The following is a 14879-nucleotide window of genomic DNA, read 5'->3' as shown; positions in this document are numbered from 1 at the left end:
AATAGGAATTGAATTGAATATCAGGTTGCATCAACCGATACATTTAATATTGATAAATACATTTCTATCAAAAAAATGAAATATAGATTTACAGCTTTGAAAATACGTTTATCAGGATACATTCTGCCTCTATACAGCTGTAATTTGCTCAGAATTTACCTGATTCTTTTGTCTTAAATGTTTGTTTTGATATATGAAAATTATATTTAAGACTGCTTACCGCGATAACATATAAAGCTTTTCCGCGAGGCGGTTGCAGACGTTTACATAATTAATCGGGAAGGTCGAAAATTTCCTGTATCGGCGAATTGCATCACAGAGGGATACGAATAATTGAAACTCCGTACGCCGGGAGTGGCTTCCGCGAGATCCGCTACATCCTATATAATCGCCGGCGAATAATGTATAAATTTGCTTTCGAGCGAGTCGCGTGGTGCTCTCTCGACGTTTCCGTAAACCAGTAAAATGGCTTATGCATGAGCGCGTCAGTATGAATCCTGGCTGGCTGGCAGACAAGGATTATATTCATATTCGCAAAAGATCACGGCGTCGCGTTTGTATTCCGTTTTCAAATTTTTGTACAATGATAAAATTATATCGAATTCCTTTGGTTCGTTACATCGCCATATAACTCATTTTTTCCCCTATTTTTTTTTATTAATCTGACAAAATCTACTAATTATAATTAGTTTTCTATTTGTATTTAGGCAATAATTTATCGCTGTAATATTTAAAACATTTTCGTTGAAAATAAAACGTACGCGTTGCCCGCGAATATTTTATAAAATATATCAATTCTGAAAATGTCATGCTTAACAAGCAACGTAACACAATTTCACTAATAAAATCAAAGAATTGTACATTTTAATTAATTTGTTGATAATAAATTGTATTGAAAATAGATAAAAAAATCTAAAACGTGAATATATATTATGTAAAATTCATTCATCAGTCATATTAATATTATAATGTGGCCTTTTAGCCATTATTTCAAATTAATTTCCTGAATGCATTTTAACAAACTACTATATAAAATTCATTATGTTATTTAATTAATTCATACATTATCTATTAATGATAGTAGTTTGCTAAAATGCATTCAGGAAATTAATTTGAAATAATTATTATATATATATATATATATTTTTTATATATATATATATATATATATATATAAAATCAGTAATCGGTGTTGAGTCACGTGTTATTATTCATAATACTGTATTCATAATATATTATTCTTCAATATAAATTATATAATACAAGAATTATATAATATTTAAATTTGTATAAAAAACACAGAAAAAGAGCAATTAAAAATGTCAATGTATCATATACACATATAAATAAATCTTTTATATTATTTAAAATCTAATTAAAAAAAATAGTAAGGAATTAATAATATAGAATTTATTAAATTTAGTACAAAAAACATATTTTCACACAAAAATAATGATATGGATATATTATATCAATTACAATAATATTAAAATTATTAACAAGAATTAATTAAACTAATCATGACAATTATATCAATTTATATTGACCTTGTTGTACATATATATATATTTATAAATAAAACACACATATATATATATATATGAAATACAATATATATAAATATATGAAAAAACTGGAGTAGTACATTTTGATATCAAACATTTTCAGATATATCCATCTACACAGATATTAAACACATATATAAAATATATAAATTCTGAAAATGTTTGCTTAACAAGCAACACGACGCAGTTTTAATAATAAAATTCGAAGAATTGCACATTTTAATTAATTTGTTGATGATAAATTGTATTGAAAATAGATATTCCATTTATTCCAAGAAATTATTTTCGGTTGTGGTTGCTATCGCAGAATTAAAAAGAAATTTTAACCAAAAATCAATTAAAAAGATTATTTAGAGGATAACACATGTATATATTTTATAAGTAATTGAGATCACATTATTGTCAATATTTTACGAAATATTAGTCAACGCAATCGTTCATATCACATTAAAACGAATTACACCGATAGAAGTACAACGCGAAATTCACAATAATTTACTATAGATTTTGTGTCAATTATTCATTTCAAGCGTTTGAATCATAAATGCATACAATAATTTTCTGGTTCATTTTAAGGATCTTAACGCTTATTCTAATATATATTTTCATGCAAGAAATATATAAACTAAATTTTTATTTAGTTTACTTTTATTTTAAGGAAAGAAATATATTTTTATATAACGTTTATATATATATATATATATATATATATATATATATATATATATGTGTGTGTGTGTGTGTGTGTGTGTGTGTGTGTGTGTGTGTGTGTGTGTGTGTGTGTGTGTGTGTGTGTGTGTCAAAATGTTTTTATATCAAGACTCCAGTTTCTTAGGAAATCGCTTCGAATTGATTCGAAGCGTCGATTGTTACCGCAAAATTAAAGAAAGATTTTAATTAAAAAAGTCGATCCGAAAATATTATCTGAAGACTGTTTCGACTTGCAATTGAGGCATATTGTTGTCGATATTCTGAACAGATAGTTTATCAAAATGTGCACATCGCATCGAAATAAATATCGATACGACTATAACACGAAATGGAGATCACATTCGCGCGCGAAACTCGCAATAATCATTTAGAGATGTTTATCGACATTCGATATTATTCGATATTTTTTCACTTCAATATAAAAATATCGAATAAAAAAAAATGAATAATCTATCAAATGAACTATTTAAACAAGTTATAAAAAATGAATATGTTGAAAAGTGATAAGTTTAAAATATATCTAGATATATTTAAAATATATCCAAATATATTTACACATTTTTTAAATGCGTAATTATAATTAGCAAAGATGGCGAGATTATCAAATAGATCAATTAACAGACAGGAGCGCATGCGAATTAGATAGACGGAATCAAAATATATTATATACAAGTACAAATTGAATTATATAGTGCAAAAAATATGCGTAATTATTTTTATTTTAATATAATGTGATTTTTGTTTCTGTGATTTTATGCAATACTTATAAGTAATATTTCCAATTCTACGCTTTAATATATGTCAAATATATTTTTATTTAGTCATGTAAGAAATTGTTATTTGAAATATATTTTTAATAAATTAATTTATTACACTTAATTATAATATATAATTACACTTTTTATTATAAAAGAAGCAAAAATTATTATAATAAAGATTTTCTTAATACAGTTTTTATAGCTTTTATAAAAAATATCGATTATTCGATATTTTATGTGATATATTGACTATTTATTCGATATTAACATGAATGCTTTCTAAATTGATGAATATATTCATATTTGATATTTTTCTCTATATCGACACCTCCACTCGCAATAATCATTTATTATTTATTATAGATTTCGCGCCAACTTACTTATTTCAAACATGAACGTGCACTATATAAGACTAGTGTACTTCTTCTAAGGCTGCAGTTGGGACGCTAGAGATATTTTGAAGCTTTAATCAATCAGGATATAGAAATCCTTAACCTTTTTATCTTGATTGGCCAATCGCAAATACTTCGAAGCATCTCTAGAATTTTCTTGACCGCAGCCTAAGTGGTGTGCATGAAAATCAAATAAAATAGCCTTTAATCGACCAATAAAAAAAATGTTTTTTTTTTTAAATTAAACGCTCAAAATGCTCCGATCAGAAGATTATCAAACGTAATCAGGAACGATGACGTTTATTTTAATAAGTATTTTTGTATGAAGAAATATGCATGGTAAGAAAACTCCCTTTTGTTTAAGAAATTATTAAAGAAATTGTTACCCCAATTTGTTAAAATTGTTTTGATTTAACAGTTAAATTTGGCAAAAATATAAGTTTTATCTTTAGATAATTCATTTGTCAAATTAGTGCATATAAATTCAGTTTTTGTAATTCTTCTTTAATTCTTTTCTTTTATTATGTGTAATTTATTAATAACATAATTAATTTACGTATAATATCTGAGATTTAAATGATCTTTTCACAATAATGGCTAATTGTTTACATATTAAATATTGTGTATACAATATAAACACACACCCACATATATTATGTAATTAATAAATATTGTATAAACACATTCGTATTTTTTTTATCGACTTAATATAAACCATATTTAAAAAGATCATACAATTGGCTACGAAAAGCTTGTGTACAGATTTCTTTCTTCTTTATATATCCCGGTTCGAATCTCGTGTAAATAATCGATATGCAGTGATCTCCGTAGAGGCGCTGGAGTCGTGAAATTCCCGCCTATTGTCAAGTTCAGCTTTGCTAAATTCGAAATGCGAAGTTAGTGCGGAGCAGTTTAGGCGTAGTGATAACTTTTGTTGAACTGGTTTTCTAATTCATCTGAGAACCGATTTTTTTCAAAGAAAAAATCACTCACAAGCTGTCAGTGATAATTAATTAATTAATTACGTTAATTGTGAACAAAATAATGGCAGGACAAAATCAAAACGGTGACATCGATCAACTTTCCGAAACTGTAAAAACTTTGCAAAAGTCCTTGGAATGTACAATTTGGTAAGTTTACGTCGCGATTACACACGCGTTTTACTAAAATACGATCGAATGGAATACTCGCATGATGATAGCCGAGATTAATTAACTTTTTTTGCACTCAATTATTGGTACTGATATAGGTTAGGATTCCAATAGTATGCAGTAGTACAATCCTTATAAATCGAATCAATTGAAACAATTATGTTTTATCATCAATGTGTGTATGTGTATATGTTTTATATTAAATTTATATTAAATTTCACGTAATTAAATATTTAGCTTATTTGTATGTATTCCATTGTGTAAATATAGTAATACAAAAATATAATAAAGAATTATATATTCTTTTTACATATATATAATTTTATAATATTAGACAATATATTGTTTTAAAATAGTATACATATTATTATTATAATATTATTATAATTATATAAACACACACATATATATGTATATATATATATATATATATATATATATAATAAAGAATTATATATTCTTTATAATTTTATAATATTAGACAATATATTGTTTTTAAATAGTATATAACATTATTATTATTATAATATTATTATAATTATATATATATATATATATATATATATATATATATATATATATATGTATATATAATTATTAAAATAATTCTTTATATGAACAAAACTTAGATTAAATTCAGAATTTATAAATAATAATAAATTTTTATTATAGTTTACAGTTAATGACAGAACCTACAAAGACACGATGCGGCCATTCATTCTGTAAGTCATGTATAGGGAAAGTGTTGCGGAAGAAAAATGCATCTTGTCCATTATGCAAAAAAAACCTTAACAGACGCAATGTTTCAAAAGATGATCACTTAGAAGCCTGTATTATAAAATTTACTAATCTTATCACTGCCATTCAACTTGACAGCAACATAGATAGTGAGTATATCACAGAAATTTTCAATTTTAATTTCTTATATATATAATAGTGTGTTAGTAAATATTTTTATTAAAATGTGAATGGAAATAGTATCCATAAAAAGTTAGAATATACATAAGGATGTGTATATAACTTCAAAAGTAATTCCAAAATAATTAATATTCTATTCAATATATGTAATAAACATAATATAACAGATTAAATCTTTAATCAATTTTCTTATCCAAATAAATGTGACAAATAAATAAGTAATTGAATATTTTATCTGGATTACTATTGGTTAATTTCAGAGAATATAAAAGAATGTAGAGGTGAGATAAATACAACTAGGAAATAGCTCTTGCGTTTTACTAGAATGTTATTGAAAATCATTGCTGTATGTTTTTCATTATGGTCATCATTTTTGCATTAGCAATTGACTTACATGAAAAATCTGCTATTGTTTTATTTAGGCGTGAACGAAAGTTAAAAGCAGAGAGCACAATGAGTGCACTGCCGTAAAAGTACATTAAGCGAGGTCAGCACTATGTTCTTCATGGCACAGAGAAGGCTTGAAAAATTTAATTCTCGATACTCTGGGGTATCTCAATTTTCACACACACTGTATATTTAGAGAAAGCTTAATGTTTTATAAGGCCTTGCAGTTTGAGTATCACGTATCTTTTCTCGACATCATTCTCCTTGCAGTGAATATTTTTAAAATAACTTTACTAAAAAAGAACGAAAGAATAAAAAATATGGAGATCACCATGGAATATCGATCGTAATACAATCCAACTATAATTGTATGAGAATAAAAACGATTGTGCCCTCAAATTGATGTTTTTAATATTCCATGAGTAGAGTATCAAGAATTAAATTTTTGTTTTTTTTTTTTTTTTTTATTACAATGCTAGATTAGATGTAAGATCATATATGTTTAATAAGATTAACAAACGAAACGCTTTTCTGATCTGCGCTTCGATAATATTTATGTTACAGTATTGCTGCACTCGAAACCACGTGATACAAGAGAAAGTTATTCATCAGAAGTACATCATTCTTTTCCTGCCGACGAGAATGATAACGCGATTTTCAGCAGGTCTGATGTCAAAGTTCGCACGTGGTTGCACCATCTTCCCGATGAACTGAGCTTTGCAGAAAACACTGCCAATCTAATATTTGATAATGATAATAAAAAAGACGCGATTGACGAAATACATGACAATAAGGACGACAAGAGCAACAAAACAAGTCGCTTTAAAAAACAAATTATGGATGATATAAATGTAGGTGCAGGTACATCACGAGCAAGTAAGGACACGAGAGCAAAGCAATTCGACGAAGTCATAAAGACCAATTTCGGTCGTGCGGACGAATTAAAATATAAAACAATTCATGCGAGAGTCCGTACAAGAGCTTTTAAGGAAAATGCGTCAAAATCGGACATCGAGAAGACGAATAATCAGAACAATTCATCATTGACAACAGGGAACGATCAGACGTGTCAGATCTTGACGATCAATGACTCAATCTCGAACACAACAAGCACATCTGCTTTGCAATCTTCTTCCGCGGACTGGAGTCGCATGATCGAATTCGGGAAAGAGACGAAACGTGGTAAAAAAAGAAAAATGAAAAAGCTGAATGTGAGTATCGAGAAGACTAAAGACTTACCTCGAATAATTAAAAACGTTACGTTATCGCCGAGTAAGAAATACAATCTGGCTAAAATTGCGACGGGTAATGACATGAACAAAAAAGAGAAGAACAGTACACAGGACGCGATCGATGAGAATCTGGATTTATCGAATGCAAAAGTGATAGGATCCGAAGTATCGAGTAAAGCGGGTAGTCATAATCGGAAGGAATCTACAAAGAACAAAACCAATAGCTCAACATTATCGCCAACTAATCATTCCTTGACAGAAACATATGATGTTATGCAGGAAGAGGAAAATAAACAGATGTATATAGAAAACCTGAATAGCAATCAGGTGAATGAAATTATTATTGGCTCCGAAAATATCAATAAGAATTCTCGAGTTTCTCAAAATTGGAGTTGTGAAGAAAATACAGAGATTGCCGTAGAATATTGTGACTCGCCGAAAAGATTAACCGTATTAACGCCCGAGAAGTTGAATGAATCTGTACATGGAATAATCCATGACATGCACACTCCTGCCAGCAAGTGTGGGAATACATCACCACCCGAAACCCGAACTCCCGAAGCTAAAAATAACAGTATTCAAAGGATATCAGGAGAAGTTGCTTCTTCTAAATCCTCGCAATCCCCTCTATCGAAGGCTAGATTATCCTTAAAAAGAAACCCAGAAATTGGTGATAACAAGAAAACTGACTCGCCATTATTAAGTATAGTTCCATTGATTGACAAATTGCCGATTATCAAAACAGACAAGGATGATTGTGAAAACGTTGATTCGCCAGTATCAAAAAACGAAAAACCATTTGATCGACTGACAGCTATAAGACGCGATTTGAATTTGGAGTTGATCGGTGAAAATCAACGACATATCACTTGGGATACGATACTTAACGATGGGCTTCCAAAAAGGACAACGGGTGAAAATGTTTCTAGAATTATTTGTCAAGACGAAAAATTTAACCATCCCACGACATCAAAACAATCAGAAAATATTAAGAATCAAACATGTTCCGTGAAATTTCTTCAAATAGGAACAATGATTAGGCGACGTAACGTGAAATACTTTTATTCGAGCACGATTAAACGCGAACAATCGATACCAGCGCAAGTGCAAATCACACCAGTATGTAATATGCAGCAATCTATCAGCAAATCCGAGATAGAGCATATTGCGAATATGTCATGCAACTTGGCGAGATCCATTGATGAATCAAACGAGTCGCAAGATATATTGGACATCACTGTGATAGAGAATATTCATCCCTTAACTAAAGCTGTTTTGAAAAACATCGAACTTTCTACAGCAGTCTCACCTCGTAAAGGACTTTTGACGACTTCGACGCCAAAGAAAGAAGATATTGATCATCATTTAAATAAAAAAAAAATTGCAACGACCGAAGAAAATGTGCAATCTCTTTGTAAGACGCCTCGTACAAACAGCTCCGCGATTCGAGAAATCTCACGTGTTCGTTCAGGAACGTCGAATTCCATTAAACTACTGTCACCGGACAAAGATTCGCAGCTGAAATTTCTGGCGATAGACTCCCCAATGAGCAATCACGGAGAGTCTAGACGTGCGAATTCGAAACCGCAGCAAACCGAGCTCGAAAAGTCCGTTAACAAAGGAAATAACTTTTCTAAGGTGAAAAATTCGCAGTTCGAGGAGTCTATGAGCAAAGCGCAAGAACCTTCTGTCGAAAACTTCGATAAGAAGAGAAAAAGAATGAGATATACCAGTGACAAAGAGCTGCTCGACGATGATAGAATCGACTATTCCAACGACTCGGCCAGTGACAATGGTCGGCGCGGAATAAAACTTGACAGATACAGTAGATCATCCAAAAACGCAGAATCAGGTTTAGATGCGAATTCGAAACAGCAGCAAACCGAGCTCGAAAAGTCCGTTACCAAAGGAAATAACTTTTCTAAGGTGAAAAATTCGCAGTTCGCAGAGTCTACGAGCAAAGCGCAAGAACCTTCTGTCGAAAACTTCGATAAGAAGAGAAAAAAAATGAGATATACCAGTGACAAAGAGTTCGACGATGATAGAACCGACTATTCCAACGACTCGGCCAGTGACAATGGTCGGCGCGGAATAAATTTTGACAGATACAGTAGATCATCCAAAAACGCAGAATCAGGTTTAGATGCGAATAAAAAACACCGTCCGAATTCCCCGGACGATCAAAACATAATCGAAATAATCTCTTCGGATTCTGAAAAACAGGATACACACACGAGAAAATTCAAGAGGATACTGCCAATTTCTAGCTCGGACACGGAATCGGACTCGACAGAGCATGTCGCGAGAAATTGCAAAAGGTACTAGAAATAAAATTATATAATAATTTTATATGAATCGATTATATATATATATATATATATATATATATATATATATCGAAAATAAATGTTTGATGATATATACATATATGTCATCAAACATTTATTTTCGTTTTAATCTTTCCTGCTGTGATTTTATTTTTTAATTATATTTCTGTTTTAAGCATTTTCCATCTATTTAATATATCTATAGATATTGCATTATATAACTTAGTTACATTAATCTGTATGCATATAATTAATGAATGTAGCTTTTCCGAAATTAAATGTTTTTTTTTATTTTTACTAAACTCGAATGATTACTACAACGCATTACCAACAACTGTAAACAAAATACAACAAAGCAAAAAATAGTACATTACACATTTAATCTCGGAAAAGTATTCTTGTCATTGAGACAAGATGTATTTCTCTTATTTACATCGTCATGATTCTTTTTTTTGAAGGCCTAGAGCCGACGGTCAATTTAACCAGCGGAATGCATCCATTATGGTCACGCCTGAGAAAAAATGTTTGTTAATAAAAAATTCGTCTGAGGAAAAATGGACGAATTATCGATCAGGAAACCTAGCAAATTTACCGATGCGAGAATCAGATATGTTTGAAAGCAGTAGTATATTTAATTCGGAAAATGTGGACTATATACTACAACAATCGAAGTTCAATAAAAGGCAAATATCGGAAGAAATCGCGGAAGCCTCCAACGACGACATCATAAATAGAGTACTGCAGATCAATCGATTGCAGAGCAACACCGATGCATGTCGACCGCTGGATTCTGCTCCGCGGAACAGCGGGACGAGTCAGAGAGAAAAGAACAGCAGAGAATATTTGCTGCAGGACAATTTCGACGAGATCATCGCCAACGTCGAGCTGCCACAAAGCAACGAGGATACGATATCTTGTAGCAACCAGCCGACTAACCGCAATCTCAAATCTCGCCCATTGGCGAAACAGAAGACGTCAAGTTGTCTCGCAATGACAGATGAACCGGGTGGCGCCGCGTACGAGACTCCAATGTTAAGTACGTCATCGACCAACGATATTTTCGACCACTATTCCCCCAAAAACGTTAAGAGACTCATGACGATCGCTACTTTAGAAAATGTTGGCAAGGAAAATGTATTCCACGGCCAGAAGAAACACAATTGTTCAGTTGATCAAAGAGAGAAAAGAAATGTAATGGTAGATCCCGATACAATTGAAAGAGATCCGTGTAGAAAGATATCAAAATATAATGTGTCACATGAGAGGGAAAAGTTCTTCGAAGAATCTTCCCCTCTCGAGCAACGTATTAATGTTTCGACGGATCGAGCTCACGATGATGGCACAATACAAAAACCAATAGTTGCTGGCGAAGAGTCAAACTTGACAACGGATACTCTCTTCGATTCGCTCATGAACGTTACGCAGCATCAAGTTCAGCTGCAAAAATTTGAAGAAGAACTATTCGGTATCCCGGCTAATCAGAGTCAAAAGAGAACGACGAAGATTACTTTGCAGGAAGACCCGACCCAAGAAAAACAACACACTCCGGAAAAACGGAAAAAAGATACTCAAGATAAGGAGGCTGCAGCAGAGGTCAGTGCATATGTATTTATATTTGTTCATGCGTTTTTTAATTTGTAAGTAGTACATTAATACACGTTCCTTTTTATTCCAAGAAATAAAAAAATGTTTATTGGAGATAAATTTGAAATTTTGAAATTTCTTTCTAAAAGAAAATAACTATAAAATATATAATTATAACGAATTGAATTTATATTTGCAAGTATATAATTCGTCAAATATCTTTTTTATGTTATATAAAACTATAATTACAAATAAATAATTACTATGATAAGATACATTGCGAATATATTTTCAAGAATCTTTATCTTGTTGAAATAATGATAATTTATGTAAAATTAATCATTATCCGTAATATTATTAATGCACTAATATTAATATATCTCACTTTTAATTTCCCTCTTTTTTTCTATCATAACAATTTTACAATTCTTTTTATAATCTAGTATTTTGTATATCTATGTATACTTATATATGTATATGTGTTTTATCTCAGTCATGTAACATTAATACGTGCATTATTTAGAAATAGTAGAGAGAATTATATGAAAATATTATTTGTTTTATACATATATCATCTCCTTTTTTACGAACTTGCAAGGCACGCTATTTTTTCTCATTTAATATTTTAGTTAGCTTTCGTTGTTTATTTATAATAGGATTACGGATACATTTGTAACTGCGGCATGAAATTTATTCGATTAATGTACCAAGAATCATGTAGCATTTTTAAACATAGGTACTTTCTGCCGATGAAGACGATGTTGTGGAGAAAACTCCTGAGAGAAAGATAAAGAAGTAAGTATTTTAAATCCTTTTTCCTCTTATCGTACGCTTCTTCGTGTTTATGTGTTTTTGTTAGATAAGCAATGTGTCCTTACAATGCACTGTTGCGTGATTTATACTGAAATAATCATGATTGCTCCTCTTTTATTTATAACTTCTATAATATTGCAAAATATCAATGAAAATATTGTACACATACAATTAAAAATAACATAGAAATAAGAAATATAAAAAATGTAGTAATGTATGATGCATGTACATATGCACAATTTAAACGATAATCAATCAATATTCATTGAGAGAGATTCTCTCTCGCAGATAACATACTAAAAAGTGCAATTTTGAATATTTGATTTTTAACTTGTTAATTTAGGACAGACACAAAGTACATTGTTATAATGTTGCAGCAACAGAAATAATATGAAACTGCTCGAGTCGAGAAAAAATATGTCATCTTTATCGCCAATTTCGAAGCCACATTTATCACCTGCTGAGCAGATACCGAGCATATCGAAGAAAAGTACTGACTCGAAAAGCAGCACGAGTACGCCTGTGAATCTGTTCTGTGGAGTACTTCCGCTTTATCAAAGCACACCGCAAAGTTCCACGACGAATAAACCGAAGAACGTTCGCGAGCAGTCTGATAAGCGAAAGCTGTGTTTCATATGCAGCGGCTTGACGGTGACTCGATTGACAAATGTGAAAGAGTTCGCAAGGAAGTACAACGTGGATTATGTGAATCAATTCGAGTCCGGCGTAACGCATGTTATCGTGAACACGGTAGGGGAGAAGAACGCAGCCAAAAGCACATTGAAGTTTCTCCAGGGTATAGCTCATCGGAAATGGATAGTCAGCTACAGATGGATCGAGGATTGTATCGAGCAGGGAAAACTGCTGGACGAAATCCCTTACGAGGCCACAACGTTCACCGACGGGAATATTGATGACGGTCCTCGAAGATCGAGGCTACGCAAGAAGGATCTCTTCGAGGATTTTACATTTTGGTGTGTCGGACCGTACTTGAACGTTTCGCCGAATCAGTATCAGGTCAGTCTTATTTTCTCGCAATGAAAAACGTAAGAGATGTCGCAAATCCTTAATCTCTTGCCAGATACAAAAGTCACTTTCCTCGTCATGAACCTTATTAATCTCTGTCAAAAACGGATAAGACCTTCTTCGGCTGTAATTAAAACCAATTCGTTGTATGTGTCGCTGGACCGGAAATATTTTTATTTACGGTTCCTGCGTCTTCAGTCGCCGTTGTGCCATTTGAAGTTGGACTTGAGCCAAACCCATGGTGGTGTAAAAATGCTTTTGGTTTTCAGAGCTTGTTACTCGCCACTGGGGCTACAGTGGTAGATTCTCTCGAAGCTCTGGCTAAAAAAGAAGGCATGAAAGGCATTTTGATTCAAGATGGTGTTCATGATGACAAGGAAATCGGTAAGTAATTGTTGTAGATAAATGTAACGCGCGTGATGAATCCTGTGAGATAATTTTAAAAGTAAATATCCAAAAATATGTGCACAAATTATGTCTGCGTCAATATAAATATATATTTATATTGATATATATGTACATATATTTTTTCTTTCCGAAAATAATGCAAAAATAATAAATAAATAAAGTACATTTGCATTTTAATTTTTGTGACAGAACATTGGAATCGGACTGCCAAAGCAGCATCGATTTCTGACAGTTGGATAGTGGATTGTATCGGAAATTATAAATTATTTAATCTTGCAACTTATATTCATCCTCATCTATCAGTGCAAGACTTATGTGCCATTGGCTTCCCACAAGAACTCGTAGAAGACGAGGAATACAGTGACGATGAAGAATAATACGGAATAAATAATCACACAGGTTGATGATTAATAAAAATAAGAAATAATTGATTGTTTATTTGATCATCGATTGATTATTTGTTAATCTCTGATATCATTTATTATTTCAGTATAAACAAATACAATAGTATTTGTATATTTAAGAATTTTGTACACATATAAATTTAATTCTCATTTTCCTCGATATCTATCTATCAATATAATATTATCAGATTATATGTTATATGCAAATTATATATTATTTTTTTTCTATACAGTATATATAAATAGATGTTATTAAACTTTTTTTTATTTAATTATATTTTTCACAGGAAGAAAGAGTTTTCATTCCTTTTCTCTTTTTATTGAAACTCGTTCTTTTCCTTATTTCAGTTCAATTTCCACATTTGAAATCACACCTTTATCTTATTTGCTGTCCCGTCCCGAGTTTGCCGTCCACTTTTCTGTGAGTACTCTCTTCCATCTAGAAATCCATCTTACATAGTTTCCCAATTTATTATTGAGAGTTTCCCCAAGCTGCTATAAACGATGTCACAAAACGCACATATATATATATATTTCTCGATATAAAAAAAAAATAAAAAATATGAATTTTATTCCAACAAACGATGACGCGAAACAAGTATTTTCGCCATGTCGCGCTATTGTCATCGTCGCCGAGATCGTAAAGCCCGTCCGCCTCGGGGTGGAACGTCGAGGGTGTACTCACGTACAGTCATCCAACACACGTACACATATTGATTTGCCCGGGACCACCTGTAGCCAATTCTCATCCGCTCGCGCACCACATAACGGTTATGAATCCTGCCCAATTGCACACGTAAGAACATTATACATTCTATACGATACTCCCGACATCAATTATTAATGTCACGGTAGTGATATATGAAGGGAAAATGGAAATTGATTTGCGATTTTAAAAACAAATGCGTTACGCAATATTATATATTACGTATAATTATTATATATTTATTATATATAATTGTTATAATTATTATATATTACGTAAATAATCTTCCTACGCATATTCCTTCATCTTTCATTATGAAATAGTTTTCAATCGATGAACATATTTTTTATTCAATTTATTGAATGCGTGAGTCAGTAACAGCTCGCACATCAGCTGATATGTATTATATAAATGAAATTCATATTAACAATGACATTCGTATGTATTGCAAGGAAGCGCTTTGTATTTTACGCGATGAATTTTGATTGAAGCAAGTT

The 14879-nt window shown here is 31.3% G+C and overlaps 2 protein-coding genes across 3 annotated transcripts in view; one reads left to right on the top strand and one right to left on the bottom strand.

The window, feature by feature from the left end:
- Positions 1-14879, bottom strand: part of LOC140664691 (uncharacterized) — a 60548-nt gene that overhangs the window by 13490 nt on the left and 32179 nt on the right. The window lies entirely within an intron of this gene.
- LOC140664687 (uncharacterized) lies at positions 4294-13747 on the top strand. The gene is made up of 8 exons (XM_072890038.1): positions 4294-4556; positions 5250-5464; positions 6447-9432; positions 9900-11034; positions 11762-11820; positions 12216-12855; positions 13134-13248; positions 13462-13747. Exons 1-8 carry the CDS (start codon positions 4471-4473, stop codon positions 13647-13649), a joined length of 5424 nt encoding a protein of 1807 aa, XP_072746139.1. The 5' UTR covers positions 4294-4470; the 3' UTR covers positions 13650-13747.

The sequence above is a fragment of the Anoplolepis gracilipes genome, chromosome 4, assembly GCF_047496725.1.
Source record: "Anoplolepis gracilipes chromosome 4, ASM4749672v1, whole genome shotgun sequence".
NCBI classification, from domain to species: Eukaryota; Metazoa; Arthropoda; class Insecta; order Hymenoptera; family Formicidae; genus Anoplolepis; species Anoplolepis gracilipes.
Note: the sequence above shows the minus strand (reverse complement) of the source record. Positions and strands in the feature narration are given on the sequence as shown.

Bases quoted from the DNA above. Each gene is read 5' to 3' on its own strand.
- LOC140664687 (XM_072890038.1), top strand. From the start codon at position 4,471: ATGGCAGGACAAAATCAAAACGGTGACATCGATCAACTTTCCGAAACT. The intron at 4,557-5,249 runs GTAAGTTTACGT...TTTTTATTATAG, and splicing joins TCCTTGGAATGTACAATTTG to TTTACAGTTAATGACAGAAC. The intron at 12,856-13,133 runs GTCAGTCTTATT...TTTGGTTTTCAG, and splicing joins TTTCGCCGAATCAGTATCAG to AGCTTGTTACTCGCCACTGG.